The sequence below is a fragment of the Corapipo altera genome, unplaced genomic scaffold (assembly GCF_003945725.1).
Source record: "Corapipo altera isolate COAL_440 unplaced genomic scaffold, ASM394572v1 95, whole genome shotgun sequence".
In the NCBI taxonomy this organism is placed as follows: Eukaryota; Metazoa; Chordata; class Aves; order Passeriformes; family Pipridae; genus Corapipo; species Corapipo altera.
The window spans coordinates 96,325-121,438 of NW_020884947.1; the positions used below are offsets into that span (position 1 = coordinate 96,325).

Genomic DNA, 25,114 nt, shown 5'->3' on the forward strand with positions numbered 1-25,114 from the left:
TGGGAGAACTGCAGCATAGTCCACAGAAAACCTGCAGTTCCTCCTTTAGGCCATCTTTTGAGGTTGTTTCTTCCACTGCCTTCCAGTCCTCTTCCTCTGTTTTCTCTGGCTCAGCCACACACATGAGGTCCAGTTTCTTGCTGGTTTTTGAAAACACTCGCACTTTAAACCCAACCCTTTGACATGGGTGAAACAGCCCAGGAGTGTTTCCTGTGGTCCACGAGCTCAACCCCTCTCCCCATTATAAGCTAAAAAGCTGGCTTTAATGTGTATAATGAAAGACATGGTTAAAAATGGTGCTTTAATAAATAAATACAAATGACAATCTAAAAATGTCTTTTATTGGGCTGCTAATAATGACCAGCGGTGAGAGTGGGGGGGTAGAGCAGTATAATGAGCTCCTGGGAGGGGGCTTGGATACAGCTGTTCCATGTGTCCCAGAAATCAGGTAGAAGATATCTTGAGCTCACCAGGAGCCAGGGGACTTGGCAGTTAGCAGCATGGCACACCAGACCCAGACCCTGCTCTGGTGAGCTCAGGTTTTGCATACCAGCTCCCCAGCTCGGTGCTCACCTGCCAATTGCTCAGCTTGGGAAAAAAATAGGCAAGCACTGAAGAGTTCAAGTTTTGTATATTCATGTCAGTCAAACAGAGACTTATTCCCTCCCCTGCCCAATAATTCTTGCCCACCCCAGCCCCTTGCCCGCCCCAGTGTCGGGTGATGCCCAGCCAGATCCACACTGGAGTAAGTCAGATACCCAGGAACCTGATTCACGCTGATGTAGCCACGATGTGAATCTGGCCTCACAAATAATATTTCCCCCTGAGTGGGAAACAAAACATGTTAATCTTCTTGGTTTGGAAACCCATACTTTTCCCCCTTGAACACAGAGCTCTGTCCCCCCATCATTAGCAGATGTCTTGCATACGAACTGCATTACCCATAAAGTCTGCTTACTCCAAGCAAATGTTTCTCCATCTTTTCTTTTTTTCTTTTTACTTCAATTTGAAGTGAAAGGTACAGTATAGGATTCAAATGCTTTTGCATTACACGGGTTTCTGATCACTTGAAAAACCCCACAGAAAAAAACGACTTCACAAACCTGAAATGCTGTCTGAATCGTTTTGCTGCATTTCGTTCTGCCTAGCTGAACTTCCTTATGATTTCTTTTTTTTTTCCTTTGCTTTACATGGCACTTTGCTTTTGCTTGTTTATAACTTTATTCCTTTATTAAAAAAAATAAATTCATAGCTCCTGTTTCAGCTCTCACTTCGTGTCAGTATTTCTACCCTGTGGATGTGTCACACGGGCAGGAACGTCAGGAAATTGCCCAAAAGGCAGAACTACAGAGTAGCTCAAAGGAAGAAGCAAACCTGAACGCCAAAGCATGGTTTGGTGTTGTCCCAGCTCTTGCCCACACCAAATGCTGGCTCCAGGGCTGCAGGCAGGAACGTGCAGGCAGAAGAAATAAGAGGCAACTCATAGAAGGGTTCAGAAATTGGGCTTTGTCACCGACAGCTGGCTGGCCTGCTCGCCACGATCTGAATGGCACCTCTGACTTTTCTTTGGCTCAAAGTTTTAACATTAAGGCAAAAATCAGACACAGTGCAGAAGCTCCATCAAATCTTTGGCACAACAGCAGCAACAACAACAACAAAAAATTACTGTACACATGAGCTGAGAGGGTAACATTTCCCAGTTAAGCGAAGGGAAAAGTGCTAAATAAATTGCACGTACTAAAAGGTGGCTGGCTTAACAACAATAAGAAGCATCCCTGTCCTTTGTTTTTTCTTTTCTTTTCCTTTTTTCCTTTTTGTTCCAGAGATTAAGAGAGTTCCTTGGCCAATCATCATCTCCAAAAGGGGTTTCTGCAAAAAAGCTGCTTGCAGTCTTCATCTGGATCGTGCAACCTCTGCCAAGACCAGATGTAACTCTGGCTGGAAGCTCGTCTGAATCCTCCCTTCCTGGTTTTTACTCCTGGAAAGAGAAAGATGCACCATCAGAAGAGGGAACACATGGTATCCTGTCGGCTCCTTGCATGGACAACTGTCGCTGACGCACACTGTGGCATCCTTGGGGACTGTTGGCCATGGATCTGTGATTTTTAAGAGCTGGGCTCACAGAGGAACCATCTGTAGGTGCCACAGTGGTGGCCAGAGATTGCATAAAGGAGAGGGACCGGCAGACAGAGGGGATGTGGAAGGTTTGGGGAGGAAAAACAACACGGTAATTAGGTGTTGGCTCCAACTTCTGATGTAAAAAAAAAAATAATTTAGAAGTGAGACAAACACCTCCTTTTGAAAAGACCTGGAGCCTTTTGGTCTATTTTCAGTTTTAGAAGCTGATCTCAGAAAGCAACAAGCTGGGTTTGTGCAGGAAATGGGCTTTATTTCTGTATTTTAGCTGTTGTATATACTTTTTTGTGTACATGGCTGCTCTGCCTGTGGGACTGCAACCTGTCCCATGAGCCTGTGTATCCCCTGTGAGTTACTCCCATGGCAGATGTACTTAGGTAATTGCACTAGGCTACAGGATATTATGGCCAGGTCCACTGGAAAATGCTCAACTCCAAACCAACTTCAGACAAGGAAAACCTCATCTAAACCCCCTTTCACATTAAAATAAGCACTGCAAATTTCCCACAAACAATTGTTAGCATAGTTCAAAACGAGGAAAATCCTCAGGGCCTGAGGACCTCATGAGATCACATCTCTGTTGTCCAAACTGCCTTCATCGTGTGGGCTCCCAAATTCTCATTTAAGTAACTTAGGAATTAGAAACTTGGAAATGAGATCCCGTTTACCAAGTGCAACCACTGTTTTTTGCTTTTCGCCAATGCATTTAAGAACCCTTCCTTTGGACATGGTCACATATTTCCTGGAGAGAACAGCCATCTTTCTGACAGTCTTAAAAAGTTAAACTCCTTAAAGGTTGGCCCGGAAAACATTTTTTTCCTCAATCTGTTTTGCTTCTGTACTGCCTCTCTTTTTCCATCAGTAGATATTTTAACATTAAGGTACAAAATATTAGTAGCATACTGGTACTCGATTTATTTTATGACTATCATTAGGGCAGCTGCTGTGAGATCAACCATCACAGCTGAGCTTCCACACCAGGTTAAGGTGTAGGGGAACCCAAAATCCACCTTGCCACCCCTTCCTGCCAAGTGCAGACCCTGGGAAGCACAGGATTGCCCCAGGACCATCAGGGTTTCCCTTGATAAGAGTATTTCACTGAAAGTACCCACATCATCCTCCACGCAATAAATGCTGGTGTCTGCTGGACCCCAGAACTCCTGGAGTTGGGGTCAGCACACCTGGATATGGTGGAGGAGGCTCTGCTGGAGGACAGGATGGAGCTGCATCCCAGCACCTCCCAGGAATAACAGTCCTTGGATAAAGTCACTCCATTGGTTCCAGCCCACAGCAGTTGTTCTCCTACATAAGCAATCATGATCTCTTCACATCTGGCACGTGCCAAATCTGAAAACAGAGCTCATTATTCCAATTATGAACAGCAAGGAGGTGTCTCTGCAGACTGGATGACCCTACCTGAGTGCTTCTCAGAGCAGAAGATGTAGAAACTATTGCCCTAATTCAAGGCCTTAATTGGTATTTGGGATTTTGAATAAATGAGGTTTGGGTGGGAGGATGACAAAGAGCCTTGTGTATTGCAAATGTTTCTGCTGGGAACCTCCTAACATTATTTTCCAACAATAAATAATATTTATTAATAATGTGTAATAGAAAAGTCAGTTGTTTAATTTATCCCACATGGAAAGAAAATGTAAAAGAAGAAAAAGGAGGGAAGCAATGACCACTCTCATTAATATTAAAAGACAGTAGAGAGATCAATCCCCCCCTGTTCCTGCCTAGAACAGCAGTCTTAGCAAGCAAAACCTTTTCAACTGCAGGAACGAAATACCCAGCAGTAGCAGCCTCCTGTCCTAAGCCAAAGCCACCAGAGTCACAGGCCTCTGGTGCCCTTTAAAGTCCTGAACAAACAGGACCTGGGATTGCAGTTAAAACCTCCTGCATTTGCTGGGAGAGACCCTACCCTCCTGCTCAGGGTGCTGATCAAAAGCATTGGTGGGTTTTGGGAAGCAGGATGGTTTTAGGAAGAGAAGTCTCAGTGGCAGCTCTCCTCTGTGAGGTCTCTGGGGGGGAAGAGGGAATATGCACAAACCAGCCAAGGGCAGGTAAGGGCTGTCCTGTTGTACCTTTGAGGGGAAGAAAATGCAAAGGGGAATAGAGAGATCCCTCTGCAACGCGATGGAGATGCTCAGCACACCTCACTCGTTTGTCCCCAGGCACTGCCCAGTGCTGGCCATGGGTTATGTTTGGTGGGAACGGGCTCCGTTCTTTCCCCCTCCACCCTTTTCCACTCTAGCCAGGAGCTCTGAAGACAGATTTATTAGCCTGGGTCTGCTTTAAACTAATAATATCAGAACTCCCGTGGCTCTTGAATTTGACAACTGGCCCAATGACCTTGGTGAGTTTGCAGCATCCCAGAGCATTTCAATCTCTATAAATCAAAGCAGTTCTGGAATTGAGTCAGCCTTTGTTCCAGGGTTTCTCCTGTCTCCTCTACTCACATTTTCCTTTTGCTGTAGTTACCCAATATCTGTGGGGTGGATCTTACCCTATTCTTGGTAACACCCTTGCTTTAAAGGGAATGGACCCTATGCTGGGACTCTGCTCCCACCATGGGAGCAAATCCCTGGCCCCAGTCTTTGTGTGCTGTGACATGGCTACTCCAATATCCCTTAAAGCAAATGGGCTTTTGGGGTGCTGTCATGCAACAGGGAAGTCCCACCTCACATCCTTTTGCAAGGAAAAACTTTCAGCCCTGCTCTTCGGGGTACTGATGCTCAGCCCCCCCAAGGGTGTGCAGTGCCTTTGGGGATGCACACAGCTGCTGCTGCCTCCCTGTCCATCCTTGGGTGAACTTATCATGAGCCTTAACACCCGCGCCTCACATGCAATTGCTACTTTCGGTTGCAGGGACATATAAAATCCAAGTAACAAGCAAATGAATCTCACTACCCCCTCAACACCTTGTTTTTAAGCGGGCCCCTGGGTGTGTAATCCTCCAGCCAGCATGGGGCAGGGGTAACTCATGACCAGGCAGATCCAGGACCTCTCCGTGACCCCAGGGATGCTGCCATCCCGCTGTCCCGCGGCAGATGGAGAGACGGCTCGGGGCGGGTGGCTGCTCTCCTGTGGTCCAGCTCCTCCCCGGAGCCCGCGGAGCTGGCGGCCGTGGGGAAGCAGACTGGCTGGCTGCCCGCTCTCACCGGCAAGTCCTAGCAGGGAAATGAAGCTATTTTTAAAGAGGAACCTCTGCTAAGTCAAACTGCAGGGAAAGGGAGGTCGAACCTCATCATGAGACCCCCCTCCGCACACAGGACGGGGAGCCGCGAGGAAGAAATGCCACACAGATCATCAGGGTTTTACTGTGCTGGCTCTGAATGGTCCTGATAATCAATATCAGATGATCAATAACAGCAAGCCCCGGCAGCCAGGATCATCCAAGGGGTGGGAGCTGTGGCTTTATCTCGGGGCTCTGTCTAAATAAATCACGAGTCATGATACAGTGTTATCGAAAAAATATGCTCCAAGAAAATGGTTTCAGTGCCATACAAATCAAGCCTGACACTACCATTTCTCTTTCATAATATAAACCCTTTACTCATTCACTCCTGCAAGTAAAAATGCTTGCAGAACACCCTCCTGTCAATTTTTTTTCAGTGGAAAGAAGTGTTACCTACAACAGGAGCTCTGCTTTTATGAAAGTAGCAATAAGGTGGCATCAAGGCACAGCACAACACCACAATAACTATTTTATATAATGCAATAATTGCATACATAATGTCAGCCCTTTTAGTGCAGCATATTGCAACAAACAGAGAGGCTTTTCATTCCACATACGATTCTAAATCATTTAATTATCTGGGAAAAGATATATATATATCTTCATATATATGTGTGTGTGTGTGTGTGTGTGTATATATATCTATAAAGCGTATTTTTAATTTTTAATTCCTTGCATCTGTGCTCATCCACACACACAGGCACAAAAACAAGAAACTAAATTCCAGCCCAAAACTTTTATTGAGCTCCAACTGCTCGCCTGTTATTCATAACCCAGTTTCCTCTCTCACAAAGAGACCTTTTGCATGGTTTTGGTTTTTTTTTTTTTATGTGTGTGTGTGTGTTTCTTTTTTTTTTTTTCCCCCTTCTGCCTCGCTAACAGCTGCTCGCAGTGTTGTATCCTGAGTGATGATGAGGTTCTGAAAGTGTTTTTTTGGAACAGATGGCCAGGAGAGAGCTGGGGAATGTGCCAGCAGCGAGCTGGGGAATGCGCCAAGTCCTGCAGTGACTGAGTACTCCGGGTTCCAGCTCGCGTGCCTTTCCCCTGCCCTCTGCCCCAAGTGGCGCCAGCAGGACTTCCCAGCTCGCGCTCCGAACATCTGGAGTCTGCGACTGCCAGAAGAGCCGGGACGGGGGGAGGATGAAGGGAAAAAAAAATCCCTCACCCATCCCTCCCTGCTCCAGTTGAGCTCCCAGGGCCGCGGCGATGTTGCTGCCTAGCACGGGGGCTAATCAAGAGCAAAGAGGGGAGGGGAAGGGAGAGAAAATGAACCTTGTGATGGGCGCTTGGGGTTTTCAGTGCTGGGTGTGCTGTACAGAGCATTTATTGGCGATCGGATCCTGCCCCGGGTAGACCGAAGGGCTGTGTCTCTGCTGTCTGCTGGGGGAGTGAGGTCTGCCCCATAGCCTTGGGGCCGGATCCTGTGGGGCTGGGGGGCCCAGGGGGCTGCAATGCACAGCTCTGCACCCCGACAAACCCCAGTCTCCAGGGAGAGCCCCTGCCCATGCACCCTACAGCCCTAACCCGACCCTGAGCTGTAACTGCCTTCCTGCAGGAGGAAAGAGACTGTACGAGCAGCAAGCTGGACCCCAAACATTACAGAATCCATGTGAGGTTTACAGACGACCTCGGGATATGTGCAGAAACCACGTACACAGGGGATAAGGAAACCTGGACTCCCCTTTCTGATCCGACCCCTTTCTGGAGGATGCTCCTGGATGGAGCTGAAGGCAGCTCCCTCCCTTTTCCCAGGATATCAGTGTGGCCCCAGCAGGACTTGGGGTCTGCTGAGGGTGTTGCAACCCAAACCTCCAATGTGGTGTGACTTGGGTGCATGGTGAAGGGCAAGGCTTACTCCAGATCACTCTAAAACTAAGCAAGAGGCAGCCTGAAAAAATGAAAACTATCATCAGAATTTACCCCCTCACACCACAGGCAGCTTTTTTTTTTCTTTTTTTAAGAAAAAGGCATTTGAAGCCTCCTTTGTTGCCTATAAATGAGATCTCCCATCACCAAACACCCTCAGTCAAGTCTCAACTGCAACAACTAAAATCACCTTATAACTGTAGTTAGGACTGAAAAGGGGATTTTTGTTTTTCTAGTCAAGTTTGAAAGGCTAAAGCCAACCTTTCTAATTAAAAAAATGGAGTAGAAAGGAGAGGGGGGAGAAAATTACTCAGTAAATTTCCTATTGCAACAGCAAAGTCTTAACAACAACCTAATGTTAGGGACACTGGCTAATTCGTCCTCCGAACCAAAGCAAGAGGCAACGTACAATCCAGCAAACGCAACATCTGGAGTCCCTGCCTGCCAAAACAAACTCCAACCAGCTACTTTTTTTGTGTGAAAAGCTCACGGTGCCACAGCACATCGCAACCAGAGAGCTGAGAGAGTGAGTGAGAGAGGCAGAGACACAATAAAACGGAGATGACAGGAGATAAGGGTGTTGTGGACCCAACCGCGGAGCTCAAGGATCAGAGGTCTGTGCTCAGGCTTGCTATAATTTTTTTAAAGAGAGAATATAAAAGGAAACTTAAAAAAAACAACAACAACAAAATAACAACCACCCCAAAGTCGATAATTCAGAGGAACTGCTCAGTGAGCAGTGGTTTCAGAGACCTGATTAAAAACACACAGAGCTTACAAAAACGTGCCGATTTCAAAATTAATGAGGGTGTGGTGTTTTTGGGCCAAGCCATTGTATCCTCATACAGCTGCCTGTGTGAGACCCCCCAGTAGAGACATCCCTTCACACCACCTGACATCCAGAGCTTGGATTGTCCCTGCACAGCCGTCCCGGATCTGTAATTTCCCTCTGACAACAGTCCTTTCCTCCCTTGTGCTCACGATGCCATTGATTTGCTTGGCTCAAGGAGAATGAGAGATAGCAAGACAAGTCTTCCCAGCCCAGGTTTTGCATTTCCACTCCTATCTACTGGGAATTATCAGAGTTATTTAGTGGTACCTGCTGGTTTTTGCTTCATCGTCATCTGAATGTGCTCTTGCCATCACCTGAGCAAATACTGCTGGAAATAAAATTAACCATATCATCCCAAGAGAATCTACACACTCTGGGGCTGCCCTAAACTTGGACTTTCCAAACCAGTAGAAATGCATTTGCTAGAATTTCCAGTGAGAAAAGCAAGGCAGAGCTGGCATTAAGGCCCTGCCTCAGGTACAAAGCCTTGCTTTCTTTTCAGACAGGGTTTTTGGAGAAGGGTTAGGGCGTGTGGCCTTCAAGAACATGGAGAAAAGGCAGATTTTCTCCTGGTGACACTGTTTCAGCGGGTTGGCGGTGGCCTGTTGCTGATGCCGTGTGAGAGTTTCACTGTTCACACACTCTCAATGGGCTGAGGGCTTTTCTCCATGCATCTGCTCTGGAGAGAATTTTAGAGAACAAATGCCATAAATAGAAGACCTTTAATTCTTAATTTATTTTTTTGATTAAGGATGGGCCCAGCCCTAAGCCTCACATGTGAACACCCTGGGATTTGGAGCCATTTAAAATCTGGCTCCATGTTTTCTGTCTTTAAGCTTGCATTGGTTTACGTAAGCCAAGACAATGTGTCTCAGCCCATCGGGCACCCAAAGGCTGAATCCCAGCCCAGAAATGTGCTGAAGCTCATCATGAAGGATGCTCATCCTCTTCTTTCCCCCCGTTTTAGCTTTGGGAGGAGACCCAAAACCCAACTAGCAATCTGCTAAGGTCTCAAAAAGGATGCTCATCCTCCTTTTCTCCCCCATCTTGACTTGGAGAGGGGACCCAAGCCCCAACTAGCAATCTGCCCAAGCCCCAAAAATGATGCTTTTGTTCTCCCCCATCTCAACTTGTCTGGAGACCCAAGAACCAAATCTCACCTTGCCCTGGGATTGGTGGCATCACATCAGTGTTCCTGGGATACCACTGCCTGTGGCACTACAGACCCTACAATGAAACCCCAATTTCGGGCTGTGCCCAGGAGCTCCCCCCACATCTCCCAGCTCCAGGCAGTGCTGTGGCTGTGGGTGAGTGGTGCTGTGTCTCTGCCTGGCACTGCTGCTCCAGGGGCATAAATACAGCCCGTGACAGCGAGAGGAAGCGACAAGGGAGTGTGCTATTGTGTTTATTTATAAACTGAATTGCTGCAGGATGATTTGTTGGGCTAAAGAGGAGGAAAAGTGAGGAAACCTGCCCGGATCACAGGCAGATCTTAACGACACCGGGGAAGGAGCCTGCTCCCCGGCTTAGCTGCCCATTCATCCATTAAAATCCCGCTGATTTATTATCCCGCCTGACAAGCAAGCCCAGAAAGCAGGGGGAAGTTCAATTCAAGTTTACAAAACTCTTTTTGTCATAAAAGCCTGAACAAAGACATCAATCACTCCTTTAATTCACCCATGTCACTCTCTGAGAGGAAAACTGGCAGAACGCTCCGCTTCCTCCTCCCGCCGCTTGACGATGATTTCACCTAATTGGTTCAGTGTTAAGTAACCTAAAGGAATGCAAGGCGTAATTAGATTTAACGTTGTTTCCTCAAGATACCCACATGTCCTTCAGGTCATACATCTTACTAATGTGTTTATACATACAATGTCTCCATTAGCTACCTTTTTTTTGTTGTCGGGTGATTTTTCTCAGAGATAAGTGTTAGATTAAACAAAACAGAAAACACAGGCGGGTGACTGTGTTTTATGGGTTCCAAAAGGCGACTCAAGGTTGGTTTGGTTTAACAAGTAACAGTCCCAAGATGACTCTTAATAGGATCACGCTCGTGTTGAAACACACGATAGGCGACTAACGAGGGGAAGAGCCCGGTGCAGAGGACGGGGAGGAGAGAAAAGCTTTTGATTAGAAAGGAATGTGGTTATTACAAGATCAGACAGATGGAGGAGAAAAAGCAAGAAAGAAAGGCAAGGGATAAAAAAAAAAAAAAATCAGGAAAATTTCACGAGGTTGGTAAAGGAAGGAAACGACTTTGGATATTTTTTTTTTTTGACTTTTTTTCTCCCTTTTGTAACTTTTACTGTTATTTAGGGGGCGAGGGGGGAGGCTGTAACATACCTTCCTTTTTTTAGATCTTCCTTCTGCTTGTAAGGTCCTAGTGCACTGCTCCACGCATTCAGAGAAGCTCATGTTACTGTGGTCAGCGCTGTAATCCAGGTCTGCTAGTCTGGCCAGGGAAAGGATATAGTTACAGGCTATTCTCAAGATGGCCAGTTTGGACAACTTTTGACCATAAGAATAGCAGGGAACCTAGAAAGGGTAACAGGGAAAAAGAAATAATTAAAAATTAGGCCATATAAACAAAATATCTTGCTTGAAGCATGGCAAAACAACTGGAAGTTATTTTCTTAGCAGTTTTTAACATAAATAGAAACTCTAGCGATAAAAATGCCATATGGTCCCAACAGGTTTTTAAGAAGAACTCCCCCGCTGATCTCCATGGGGATGAAAGCAGCACGAAGCCTCTTGATTTCAGCGGGGCAGTTCTGCTTAAAATGTGATGGCAGGATACGGCCTGGGATGTCTGCCTGCTGTTCAGTTCTTGGAGGTCCTGTTTCTCTCAGAAACCTGCAGCCCCCATGCCACCCAGTAACTCGCCTTGAATTACTCACTCCCCACAAGCAGCTCCCATATCATCACAGGTCTTGCAGAACAAGGCAATAAGGAAGTATGAGCAACTATATCACAACCTGGTGTTCTTTGTGCTCAAACAGCATCGATTGTGACTTCCAGCCCATGCAAAAACATGATGTTGCTGAGGAGCAAGACCTGGAGGCAGCAATTCCTACCTGCTTAAACATCCCATCATGGTACCTCACCCCCCCAAAAGAGACCAAACCAGAGCCTGGTTCAGGGCCCTGGATGTATCTTATGCAATTTATTTCCTTCACCCTTAAGGATTTCTAGTGCGATGTGAAACATTCAGACAATTCAAACTAAACAGTATGTGTCTAAATAACTGAACAGGGTACGGTTCCTGCTGCAGAACGGGTGGATTGCTTTTCCATCACGATCCAGAAAAAAACTTCATCTACACTCAATTTTAGGCACGTAACTTTAACATGTTATGTATTTAACTTTAACACCCAGACCCTTCCCCAGCTCCATTGTCCTTCTCTGGACACGTTCCAGCACCTCAATGTCTTGTAGTGCGGTGCCATACACACCATCTACTACTGATACCCCTGAAAAGACATGGAATCATGGAATAGCTTGGGTTGGGAGGGACCTTTCAAGTTCACCTAGTCCAAACTCTCCCCTGAACCGGGGAGAGGCATTGCAGAGAATCTATTAAATCATTTAGGTTAGCTCTTCTGAGTGTGATAGACTTGAGACCCCATTTTCTAGTTTGCAAAATTGCTAAAAGTCATTTAGCCCTTCATGCACAAGAGTCTATTGCCTACGGGAAACTGGAGTCGGGCGTTTATCTGAAATCCATCCTGGCCCCTCAGGTTGTCTGACCACCCATGAGTCTAAGTTTTCATACTACATCAATCATGGGAATGCCTCAATGTCCACCAGCCATCTGCCTCCGTACCAGTCTCCATCCTCCTCATCCCTCTGGAGTGTCACACTCAGGGCTGGAGATTTTTTTAATGCTTCTTGCCATGCTCATGCCTCAGCCTCTCTTTTCTCCACAGGGATACAAGCATGGGATCATCCCTGGAGTGATGTCCCTGATTTTACATAAAGTAAGATGGGTTCACCCCCTCCACAAACCCCACAGTGACCATAAGCAGATTCCAAAGGAGGAGTAGAACAGCCCAGGCTCCAACTACCATCACCTCCACAACCTCATATAGATGTGCCATCCCTGTATTTAGTAGCCCATGACAGATCTTTTCTCTCCATTAATTTGGCCTGATAAGCTGAACTCCTGTCGATTTTGAGCAGCCACAACATCCTTTTGCAAAGTTTTCTTCCCGGTCTACATAAATTTTTCCTCCTTTTGCTTGTTTTGAACTTGGCTCCTACTGTCTTCCCTTGAGGTTCCCTAGTTCCTGTATTAGAAAAGAGGACAACAGATTTTTATTCACGTCCTCTGTGACACATATTTTCAGTCCTCCAGCATCTCTTCATCCTCTTTTCCAGAAGGAAAAGATCAATCCTCCTTAGCAGACAGTTGTATAGAAGCCATCCTGTATCTTTCATGACCCTTGCTGCTCTTCCCTGAACTTTTCCTAGTCCCTCTGGAGCTGAGAGGATCAGAACAACACAAAGTATTCATGTTGTGGGTGCATCTATCTAACAGATGCTTATGTTAAATATTCCTTTAAATGTTCTGTTAAATATTCCTTTTTTTACCAACTCTTGACTTGATTTGTGAGTGCTACCAGACACTGACTTGAGACTTCCATTGAACCATATACAGAAACCCTGAGGTCTCCCTTCTCTGAGATAATGGCCAACTCAGGGTCTATCATTTCACGTGTGGACTCTGGTATGGTTTTTCCTGTAAGCATCACTTCACTTTATCTGCACTGTATTTATTTCATGTACCATATTATTACCCAATCACTCCAAGTCATAAGGTTCAGCACAGCTTGCACAGTCACAATTTCAGGTGGTAGGACCTTTCAGGTCTCCAGCCCAAATCCCTGCTGAAAGCAGAGTTAAGCACAGGGTCAGGCCCTAGTTTGTCTACTCGGGACATCCCTCCCTGCAGGAACTGGCCCTTTTTCCCTACCCACCACTCCCTGCCTGTACACTCATCACTAATCCACACTCCTGTCCAAGCTGCTCAGTTTCTTCAAATGTTCCTAGGGAAGACCTCTGCCACAGGACTTACAGAAATCCAAACCAATTGGCTGGATCACCCATATCCATAAGCACATGAATTTTAGTGCTGTTGACCCTTTGGGTTATTTGTCTTGCATGATACATAGAATCATTTGGGTTGGAAAAGACCTCTAAGAACACTGAGTCCAACCATTAACCCAGCATGGCCAAGCCCACCACTAAACTGTGTCCCTACGCACGTCTACATGTTTTCAGAACACTTTCAGGGATGGTGACTCCACCACTTCCCTGGGCAGCCTGTTCCAATGCTTGAATACCCTTTTAGCGAAGAAATTTTTCTAATCTCCAATCTAAACCTCCCCTGGAACAATTTGAGGTCATTTCCTCTTGTCCTATCACTTCTTACTGGGGAGAAGAGAATCACCTCCACCTGGCTACAACCTTCTTTCAGATAGTTGTGGAGAGCAATAAGGTCTCCCCTGAGCCTCCTTTTGTCCAGGCTAAACACCCCCAGCACCCTCAGCTGCTTCTCATCAGACTTGTGCTCCCTAGCTCTGTTGTCCTTCTCTGGACATGCTCCAGCACCTCAATATCTTGTAGTGTGGTGCCATACACACCATCTACTACTGATACCCCTGAGAAGACATGGAATCATGGAATAGCTTGGGTTGGGAGGGACCTTTCAAGGTCACCTAGTCCAAACTCCCCCCTTTAACGGGCAGGGGCATTGCAGAGAATCTATGTATCCTATGGGAATACCCTGTGTCACTGCTGCACTGACCTCAGCTGCACAGAGCAGAGACTTCTCTGCTGGTAACACCAACCCAAAAGGGATGGAGCCACTTCCATGCTTCTTCTGCTGGAATTGGCACCGTGTGTGCCATGGGATTCGAGATACACCCTGTAAGCCCCTCTGCAAAACTGCCAGTCAAGGAAAAGGCAAGGCTAAGTGTTGTTCCCATCGCTCCAGAGGGAATCAGAGGGGTAGCCAGAAATGGCTGGAGTCTGGTGGCACAGAGATCCCCTTTTGGTCTGACAAAACCTCTCTCTCAATCCCTGCCTTTACTTCTTTGCCAGCATTATGCACCCACCAGTGGTACTTGCCTTCAGACCATAGTACCTGGTCCCCAGATGCAACGAGCTGAGTTATTTTGAAAGCAAGAGCTTTGAGCAGCAGAAACACCCAAGTCTTTCGACGCCAATGTAACAAGAACAGCAGAGCGCCCAGATCAAACAGCATCAAGAAAGAACAAAGCAAGATGGAAACTAAAATAGAAGGATTCGGTGCAATGTGGGAGTAATTTCAGAATTAGAGCAAGAAGGAAGTTAAATCAAGTGGAAGTAAAATAGAACCACGAAATCCTTGAGGCTGATGCACAGACGCTGTCCAGTTACAACACAAGAAGGCAGACTAATGTCTTTTTTCCTCATCTGTTTTGCTCTTTCTTTTGTGTTTTGGGTTTGTTTTTTTTTAAAAAAAAAGAAAAAAAGAAACAAAATAAAAACCAATCTGGTTTTTTTTGTAGGATATGTTTGCTACAAATGGCAAGGAGGATCTCAGCGCTAACACAGCTGACAAAACCCTCAACTGGGATTACACAACATTTTTCCCACACCACTGCAGCAGAGTCCAAGTTGGAGCTGCCCCACACGTCCATGGGAAGAGGTTCACCTTGAGCAGTTCAGATACTGCTGTGATGGGTGCGGGGCACCGGCATTAAAAGATAAGAGGTTTTTTTCCATGGTAACAGTGTTAGAAAAACTATTTTATAGGAACCCTCCCTGTCTTGGCTCAGCTCCTGCCATTTTAATGTTTCCTTTTGAATTAAACATGGGAAATTAAGAGAGGAATGAGCCACTTAGTTCAGATCCAGAGTCAAAGCTTCCCCAAGTGTGTGTGTGTGACTTTGGCATTATCTCTTCTTTAACACAAAGTCAGCAGGAAGGAGGGGACAGATTTACACAGATTGGAGAAAAGGTTGTCAATGACACACCTGGATGCCAAGAAATCTTCAAAATCCAACTTAAAACAGAGAGAGTGTCTTAGAAATGGGAAAATGCCTGACGCTGGTGTGGCCTTGCAGCTGTAACCCTCCCAGCTTCCATGGAGTCTCCACTACACAGATCTTGGGCAGGTGGTAACACAAGCAGGTATCTGTCACACTCCTGGCAAGCACGAAGCCATTCCTTCTGTCACCTTCTTGTTTCTCATGCCTAAACTGAATAGATTTTGGAGCTTTGGTGGGACAGATGCAAAGATGGGAGCTGAGAAGGTCCGCTCAGAGCCAGGGGGAACTAGGGCAAAGCTCAAGTTCCTGTGCAGTTAATGAAAATATTTCTCTTATCTGACCTCACTGATCTCTCCCGAGCAGCAGCACAGCTCACCCTCTTGTCTGCAATATTTGCAGTGATTAAAAGGAATTAGGAAGGAACTGCAACTGAAATTTCACACTGATTTGAAGGAATGCAGCTGTCTTCTAGAAAGGCAGAAAGGCTAGAAAGGATACTGGCACCATCCTGGGCTTTGGGAGATCAGCATGGAGTGGGCTGGGACCAGCAGGAACCAGAGCTTCACTCAGAGCATGTTTCTTAGTTGTGTCTGCAAAGGGCTCTGCAGAGTCTCCTGGGTCTTATCAGTGACCCCAAGGCTGGCAGGAGTTGAAGCAAGGCAAGAGGAATGCTCCTGAGACATATTCCTGTGCAGAAGAGTCCTTCTTTGGCAGGAAGATAGAACGGGATGTGACCTAACAGGTCTCTTCCATCCTTGACGTCTGAGATTCAGAGGCAGTGCCCTTGGAAAACCAAGGATGCTCCCTTTGAAGTCCGTGGGAAGGCTGCCGTGCACTTGACCAGAGCAGTGCTCAGCCTGCAGCCAGCCCTCTCCAGAGGCAGGGATCTGCTGCAGCTCCCCAAAGGGTCATTGTCATCCACTGAAGACATGGGATCGGAGCTGATTCTGACCCAGGGCACAAGAGAGGAGACAGTGGGATGAGGTTGGGGAACAACTGGAGAAACAGATGTGTGAGAGGGTACCCCTGAAACATGAGGGTGAAGGGTATGTTCACCATGGTGGGTCTGTGGGGAACAACCACGAGCATCCCATGGACTTCAGGAGCATTAAGCAAGTTCACATCACTGAGCCTTCTGCCAGGCAGCTCTGTCCTTATCAATACGATACGATTTCTGTAAACATGCTCTGGACCTGTGCAGATAACATCTGTAAAACCAAGTCTGCTTTTACACTGCATAAAGATGCTGGAATAAAGAAGAGTGTTGAGTGCTGGGGGTCCAGACCTCTCTGGTATTGTGCTTGAATCGTGACTCAGCAGCACAGACTTGCACAGATCCCCTCCACACAAAGGTCATGCAGGACAGAATTGGACCCCCTGGGCACAGCGGGGAAGACAGAGTGGCTCCACGGCAGAGAAACACCCATGTTTGCGATGGCTAAGCTGCCCTGACAGCTCTACACGTTCCTCAACATGCCATAAGAAGCTGCTGAACCTACCTGTCTGCTAACTGATCTGGTTTATTTTTATGCTGGGAGTTAAAACACATCAGGCCTCCCTCCCTCCCCTCCCCCAGGAGAGCACTTGGCTGCCTCTCCCCTGCATCCGAACACGCAGCCCAGCGGCGCTGTCTCATTGTTTGTGCTGTGGCTCCTGCCAAAAATATTTCCAGAAGGTTCATACAAATGTCCAGTACTTAATAGTTCTGGCTTTTGTACGTCCCTCTTTCCACCCCGGGGTGAGTCAGATGTTTCCTAGAGTTAAGACACGTTGGGGGAATGGTGGCAGGTTGGGGCAGCAGGACTGCCAGTGTTCCCTGCTTGTCAGTCCTGAGCACAGGGGAAACCTCTCCTTCATGATCCTGAAGTATCTCCAGGGCTGATGTCTGCAGTGCTACTGCAGATGTGTGGGTACCTCATCCCTGCAAGTGTCCAAGGCCAGGTTGGATGGAACTTTGAGCAACCTGGTCTAGTGGAAGGTGTCCCTGCCCATGGCAGGGGGCTGGAACACGATGATCTTTAAGGTCCCATCCAACTCAAATCATTCTACTTCTAGGAGTAAGAGCTTTAAGAAGCTGAAGGCCTCATCCAGAAGATGAAGGCCTTGCCTGTTTTCAAGACGTGTTACCTTGTGGAGTGTGTTTGGGGAGGGTTCGGAGCCACCCTTTTTCTTTCCACCCAATTTTGTGGTAAAGCGAACACATATGGGTCCTCCTGCTTCTCACGGGACTCATTGTTTGATGGTCTGGTTGGTGTGTACAGATTCACCAGCAAGGAACTTGGCTTCCTTACCTTGCTCTCAACAGCTACATGCCCTGAGTCCTTCTAACATCCCAGGTAGGATGACAATAATTTAATGTACAGATGTATGATGGAAAAGCCTGCAAGCATTCCCAGGATGTCCTTTCACAGTCCTGCCAGACCCCTTCAGACCTGGTTCCCAAAAACCCTTCCTCCTGCCCACAGCAGAGCAGCAGCCAGCTTCCAGCAATGGCTCCTCCATGCCACTGGTGCTCACTACACTGAACTGGACCTTTGGGGCAGCATGGTGTGGGTTGGAACAAGTAAGGACAGATTCTGCTTTGTGGATATATGGTATGGTTCTCAGGGGAGTGCTTTTGGAGAAGGGCCCCATAAGAGTCATAAAATAGTTTGGGTTTGCAAAGGACCTTTAAAGGTAAGCTAATACAATCCCCCTGCAATGAGAAGGGCCATCTTCAACTAGATGGATTTCTCAGCCATCCCTCTGATCATCTTTGTGACCTCCTCTGGACTCACTCCAACAGGTCCATGCCTTTCCTGTGCTGAGGGTCCCAGAGCTGGAAGCAGCACAGCAGGTGGGGTCTCACCAAGGCAGAGTAGAGGGGAAGAATCACCTCCCTTGACCATCTGTGGGTGTCACAGTGTCAGATGCTCCACAGAGCTCTATTCCAGCCAGCGATGAGCAGCTATTCCATACCATGGGTGAGGAAGGTTTTTGTTTCTCTGCCACCAGACTGCAGTGGTGGGGAAGGGGCAGCCCCATGCTAGCACAGCAATCATTGCAGTTTGAAAGGAAGCCCCATCCCTGTCCCACTACAGGGAGAAAAGTGCCCACTCAGGGCCCAAACCCAGCTGAAAAATGCCAAGGAGAACAAAAACAGCATCGCTCAGGCAGGAGCACTAGTCCTGAATGAGGTGCCTTTGCCTCTTGGGTGGGTGCATGCTGCCAAATAACCCAGCTCCCGGTTCCCTCCCAGCTCCTGGCTCCCCCATCGCTCACATTGCAAAAACATGAGTTCACTCCTTGGAGCGAATGAATTGGCTTCCTCCAAACAAAACCTAGGTGTGGTGCTGGGTGAGTTCACCCCGGGAATCTCTTCCAAATGGCAGTCTGGTTAATGCTGCCCCAGGCCTGGCTCCACTCCGTTTTGGACAGTCCTTCTGCATTATCCCCATTTTGCAACCCCAACGCCTCCTGCACATCCTCAGAGCATACAACAAACACTCTGAGTATGAAAAATATCAAAATGCTGGGCTGCAGCAAAGCTCTTACCTTACTGTAGGCTCTTTGAACCACTGCCCAAAATAGTAACTACGAAGAGGACTACTGGGTATCACAGGAGAAATCCCAGGGCCACAAGGCACAGAAAACCTCCTCTGAAAGGGGCTACCCTCAAGTGGGGAAACACTTTTTTGGGTGACAGTTTTGTAAGGGTCATCTCTATCTTTAAGGTCCAATGAACCCAATTCCCCTGGCAAATAGGAGACCAAGCTCTACCAGAGATAATGGCATTGCCACAGCCTCAGCTTGGCCTTGGTGACTCTTCAGTCACCACCCACTGCTGGACACCACGAGGTTTTCCACTCCTTTGCTATTGCTGCTTAGACCCAGGAGCTGCTATGAGCAGCTGCAAGGAGCATAACCCTCCCTCTACTTGCATCCCTGTATGGCACAGGGGACAGTGCAAACTGGGACCAGGATGGGATATATCACTTTGGGAATGCACACGACAGGGACCAAAAGAGATGCAGGATGGGAACAAAGAGCCTGGGGGGCTCTGCTGCACGGTACTGTAAAGTGTCCCATCTCCCCACTGCAGTCCGGAGAGGAATTTGAGAGTGGATTAAGGCAGGGAGCAGAGGCTGGATTCAAAGCTTGACAGAGAAAAGCAGACTCTTTCCTCCAATTTCAGCAGGAGCCATAAGAAAACATAAAGGTTAACTTAGGGTGGCTGCAGCAGGCAGAGCAAATACCTCCCGAAAGGAGCAGGATTTGTAGCAAAAGATAAAATCAGCCAGAGAGCAGCCAAGAGAGCAGAAAAGTCCTGTTCTTGGTGACACACAGGCATTGTTTTCAAGATTTTTGTCCTTTTGTCTGGTTTCTCCCTTATTTTCTGTCCTCTTTTGTTGCTTCAGGCCAGTATTTTGTCATCTTCTTTAGCTGTTAAACCACAGTGCCACCCCACTCTGCCCCAACTGGGCTCTAAATATCCATCAGCGTCACTCGGGATCGGCTGTAACCACCAAGATACTCCGGTTAACACTGTGCTGTTCAATGACAACACGCAGCAGTAGTGTTGTTCATGATGTCTGGAAGATGTTCCAGCTCTCCTGAAGTCCAGCAGCACCTCTCCAACCATCTCTTCCCACCCAGCTGTCACCCCCAGAGCTCAGTGGGTGGTTTGTCTTCAGGAGCTGGGTTTTAAAGCATCTTGGGGTTTCCTGCTTGTGGGATCACAGAGGGATGAATCACTGGAAATAGGGCAGGGAGATGTCAGCAGGTGATGGAGGAAAGCTCTAAGCCTCCTCACCACACAGAAAGGACATGCCAGAGACACTGGTCACATGCAGTGTCGCGCCTGCAGAGGTGACAAACCACGGCTGCTTTTGGGATGACATGCAAAGAGGGCGAGCACGTAATGACACATGCCCAGAACAGCCTCAGCCTCCTCTGGCTTGTGGCTAAGGACTGCTCAAGTCGTGGGTCCTCCTCCATTTAGTGCCTGGCTTGTCCTTCAAAGCCCTGCAGACAGCTTGCCCACATGCCACCCCACAGCCATGTAACCTCCTCCTGTGTGGCCTTGAGGCTGCCGCTCCTGATGTCCCACCATGCTCCCAACAGGAGCAAGCAGGGGCTTTTCTGCACTGACTCAACAACAAACCACAGCAGCCACGTGCATGTCGGCAGCAAAAAGTGAAAGGATGCTACTGGGGGGAAAAACCCTCCATTCCAGCAGCTAAAAAACCCTATAAAACTCTAAAGTATCTCCAGAGCCCACATGAGTGCAGAGAGCGAGGCTGTCAGCTGCTGAGGCAGAGAGTGTCCTGGTAATGCAGTGGTGAAAAGATTTAGAAAAATGCCAATATACTTCAAGGGAAAATAAATGCCTGTGGACACATTTGCTCCCAGCACAGACTCCAGCTTGCTGTGGCTTGATGCATCGCTTTCTCAAGGAGGAGCTGGACAGCAGTGCTCCAGAGAGAAACCAGATGTGCAAGCCCAGGCAGGCTCCAGATTAGGAAGGCTGTTGTGGTTGTCTCTGTCCATCGACGGAGAGTTTGCTGCCACCTTAGGGTCTGTCAGCACAGCTGAGGAGCTCGATCCCAACTCCTGTGAGTGCAACATACTGGTGGGAGCTGGCTTGCTTGGCTGCCCACGCAGTCTCATGGTGAAAAGCACTATCTCCTTCCAGCCAAGTCCCCCAGGAGCAAACCTGGTAGCTAAATCCATGCTGCAACAGATGTTGAGATAGTCCAGTTTCATACTTGGGATTTGCTGGAGTATGAGACTCTTGCTGCCAATAGAAATTTGTAGACAATAAAAAAAAAAAGGGGCCAGCATTGCTTGGCGTGGAGAGCAGTTGCTCCAAAGATATGCAATGTTGCTGTCACATCTTGTCTCCTCCAAATGGTTGCACTGCTTCACAAACCTGAACATCCACCAGCACAAGGACTGGTAAGAGTCTTCACATGGAGGAGGAGATGTCCTCAGGTTCTTGCGAACTTGGCACTATGACTCATCAGAAATGTTTGGCTTCACTGACCACCCACAATGGCAGGGAGACAGAGAGAAAAAGGATGGAAGTGACAACCCATTATGTCACTTATGGAGGGTCCTGCAGCAGCAGTGTAGGAATCCACTGACCAGGACCTGCCAGGGCATTCAAGGGCAGACCAGTGCTCCAGAGAGGAGCTGCCCAGTCACGAGGAAGAAGCAGAAGCGGGGACGGACACCAGAAAGGCAGCAGCAGAAGGGCAGCCAAGGATAGCAGAAATATCTCCACCATCTCAAAGTGTTTCACAGCAGGTCAGTGTTTTCCAGGGGAACTACACTGTGAGCCTCAGGAGTCTGCTGTCAGTGGAAGGATCATCACTTCGATAAATGATGCTTGGGGGACTGAGGGTGGGAAAATCTTTTCCAGACTAAGTAGCTGAAGATCACAAGTGCCAAGACCAGGGAGAGCTGCATCTCAGGAGCATCTGCTCTTCAGCCTCACTTCAGTGCTATGGCCCTATGGTGAAGGCAGCAGCTCAATACAAAGAGAGGGAGAGAATCTTGTTCCTGATGGCCGCGACACCAAGGGGTGAACACAATGGCAGTGACACGTCTCACAGCAGCAGGCAGCTTCCCAGAGCTGGCAGCTGCCCGCCTACCTCCCACCTCTGAGGGGGCCCTGCCCTCAGAGGCGAGTTGGGGACAGCTAAGTGCTCAGAGACATAGCTGGATTAGCCTCCCCTTGTGTGAAACAACTGTGTTTGGCTCTTCCTCCACCAAGAACTGGAAGAAAAAAAAAAACCCACACCCCTTCCTGCCATCTGGAGAGTTAGTCGACACAAGCCAAAACATGTGTGCCATATGTACACAGCTGCAGAGCGCAGGGACGCCGCTGTCAGCCCATCTGCCCGGCACGCTGAGTGCCAGTCGCCTGCCCTGGGGTGGGCTGCTGAGACAGGGAGAGTGTCCTGCACAGAGGCATGACTTCCCCTTCCTCCTCCTCACCAAGCATGGACAGGCTCCCTACAGCTTGGCTGTGGTGGGTCTGATCCTACAAGCAATGGGGTTTTATCTCACGCATGCCAGTGAGGATGGGTATCTCCAGCCCTGTACATCCAAACGTGACAGGGAAAGGGATGACACCTGTGTGGGTGCTGGGTATCAGTGGCTGAACAGGGCTCCTGCTTCCAGCAGCTCCACATCCAGCACCTGAGCCCTTCCCAAAGGAGTGTGGGGCGGGGGCTGGCTGTGTGCAATCGCGGCACTCTCCCCTGCTCCTCGCCTGCCTGTCTGCAGGGAGGTATCAGTTTCAGTGCCTCAGGAAAGGCCTCCCAGCTGCTTAAGAGCCTGATATGTGATGACAAGGAGGGGACGGAGGACTAACCAAGGAACAAGAAACAAACCAAGGCCTGTGGCAGACAGCGTACAGGGATTGCTTCAGGGATGTGGAAAGACAGCGCTGACCTGAGGCAAGAGAAAGCCTCCCTGCTGTGTGTGCCTCTGCCAGTGCATCTCCCTGCCCCTGCTTCCCGACTCGCTGACCAGGATGAGACAGAGAGCAACGTACTGTCTTCTGATCCGAACTGCTCCTCAAAAACCTCTCCTCCGACCCCGGTGTGAATGACTTGAGTGACAAGGCAGCGCCGTGCGTAAGTGCAATGAAGCTGACTGTCACCTGATGTCACGTACGGCACCAGGCACGCCGCTGGCAGCCCCACAAGAAATGAATACAAATGTCATCCAATGATGGTCGGGACAGCCAGCCCACCCCTCAGCAAATTGCTAGGAAAACCTCACAGCAAATATTTCCCAGAGAATGATTTCTTTCTCTTTGCAGAGTGAATACAGCTCTGCCAGTATGTTCCCGTGCTGACCCTAGAGACCAGCTTTCATGGGAAGAGAGGACAGCAACTTGTTCTCCAGGCTCTTTGGACTCCCAGCTGAGTCCACAGCTGAAATGATTTATGGAGACAGGGCCAAGGCCAGGAATCTGAGGCTTTTCAAGAGATGCCCATTTCCCAAAAGAGCACTTAATTTGTTGCCTGCCTGACTCCTGCTTGAGGCTCAGCCTAGAACAAGATTGCCAGTGATTTGGGAAATCAGTGCTACTTCCCCTTGTGGTTTTGGTGGTGTAGATGTCTGTCCATGGAGAATTAGACTGACACTTCCAAGTGTGTTACAGACAGTTGCCAAACAACCGAAATATGGAAGCAGCTTATAGAAACAAAATATATCAAGTCTGGAGTCTGCATGTACAAGGGGCAGCCTCTCAGCACTGGGGGACAGCATCCAGCACACACTGGATTACTGGGATTTATGACAGGAGCTGTCAGATCCCACCCTGTGCGGTGATCAAAAATGTTTTAGTTTAGATACTCATCAGTGATTCCCTCCTGACATACAGCCCCAAGTCTCAGCCTGCGCTTCTATTGAGGTCAGGGCTGGAAGCCTGTTCACAGAAGCAGATGACAGGGAAGGATTAAATCTTGGGGTGCAACTACTCAGCACACAGCAGTCACTGAGAAGGGCTGCAGGCAGCATGATGGAGTTAGGAACAAGCAGAGCTCCGCCAAGCAGGAAAGAGCATTGAGTCCCAAAGCGAGCACACTTGCGGAATAGCTTGGATTAGTAATGTTTGAAAGATGGTAGTGAAAAGCCTGGGTGTACGAGCCCCCCTGCAAGCAGAGCATGCTGCTCCCACCAGGCTGGAGGGCCCATCCTGGGAGAGGCAGCGCTCAGCATCTCTCACGATCAGACTCATCTGCAGCTCACAGCCCTCCAAGCCCTGTGCATCTCATCCTTTCCACACACCTGGAATAGTCCCATCAGCATTGACCAGAAAAGCAGAACAGCCAGAACAGCTGGGCTTGCAGAGTGTGACAGCACATCTTTGTCTATCAGTGAGCTGTTACACAGTCCCTACACACAGTGAGGGCTGAGCACTGGGGCCAGAGCACTAATTTATCCTCGTGCAGAAGATGCAAGAACCTTGTGGCTTCTCTGGATCTCTCCTCATCTCAGGGAGATGATAGAAGGATTTAGTCCAAAACATCATTTACCTTTCAAAAGCTCCACCCTGACAGCGAGAACCCGTCTATTATGCTTCACAGACAGCCATGAGGATTTTCAAGTCCTCTCACCAGGCAAACCCAGCACTGCACACGCTTCAAACATGCACTACGGTAAAACCCACGGGAAACTAACTGGCAGAGGACTACCACTCAACTTGGCTATCCCTGGCAGACAGGGCACATGGAAAGTCTCAGAGGCTGCTGCAGGAACCCCAAGCACCCTGAGGGATCAGGCACCCTGTGCCGAAGTCAGCAAGAACATGGTGCTGCCCAAATTCCCAGTGATTCCTTTGGGGCAGCTCACCGCAGCCAGACAGCTAGCAAGTACACGTGCTCTTGCTACAAGAGCATCACCCCAGCTCGCAGCTTGGCCAAGTGCCTCTCTCCACACTCTGTTCTCACTTGGAGGGATTTCTCGGGTTTGTTTTATTTCTTCCCCCTCCACACCATTCCCTCTCCGGGGAAAAAAAAAATAAATAAAAAAGAACTCCAAAACTTTCTAACTGCAAGCAAATTAAAAGCCCTTATTTATTTATCTTGAGCGTTAGCACAGTTCTAGGGTTGGTACTTCCAGGCATTTTGAACCGACTTCCCCTCCTGTCAGGCGGCTCCTGCCCTTCACCTCCCCCGGCCCCCGGCAGCGCGGGCGCTCCCCCGCGCCCTGCGCACCCACCGGCCCCCGACGCGCGGCACAACGCGGGGGGTGGGTTTGGCGAAGCGATGCCCGGAGCCCCCCGCAGGCGGGCGGCGGCTCCCGGGGCGGCGGCAGGTACCTGCTTCCGCAGCGCCTCGAAGGCGGCGCTGATGGTGTGGACGCGGGTCCTCTCCCGGGCGTTGGCCAGCAGCCGCCGCGTCTGCTGCAGCGCTTTGATCTCCGGCGAGACGCCGGACGCCTCGCCCGGCCGCGGGCGCGGGGAAGCGGCGGGCGGCGGCGGCGGGGCGGCGGGGAAGGCGCTGCTGT

General features: G+C 48.7%; 1 protein-coding gene across 1 annotated transcript in view; it reads right to left on the reverse strand.

The window, feature by feature from the left end:
- Positions 1-319: 319 nt before the first annotated feature.
- Positions 320-25,114, reverse strand: part of ATOH8 (atonal bHLH transcription factor 8) — a 32,761-nt gene continuing 7,966 nt past the window's right edge. The window contains exons 4-6 of the mRNA XM_027662656.1: positions 24,927-25,110; positions 10,416-10,607; positions 320-1,978 (exon numbers count right to left, since the gene is read on the reverse strand). Of these exons, the coding sequence (XP_027518457.1) occupies positions 1,973-1,978; positions 10,416-10,607; positions 24,927-25,110 (382 nt within the window). The 3' untranslated portion in view covers positions 320-1,972. The remainder of the gene's footprint in view (positions 1,979-10,415; positions 10,608-24,926; positions 25,111-25,114) is intronic.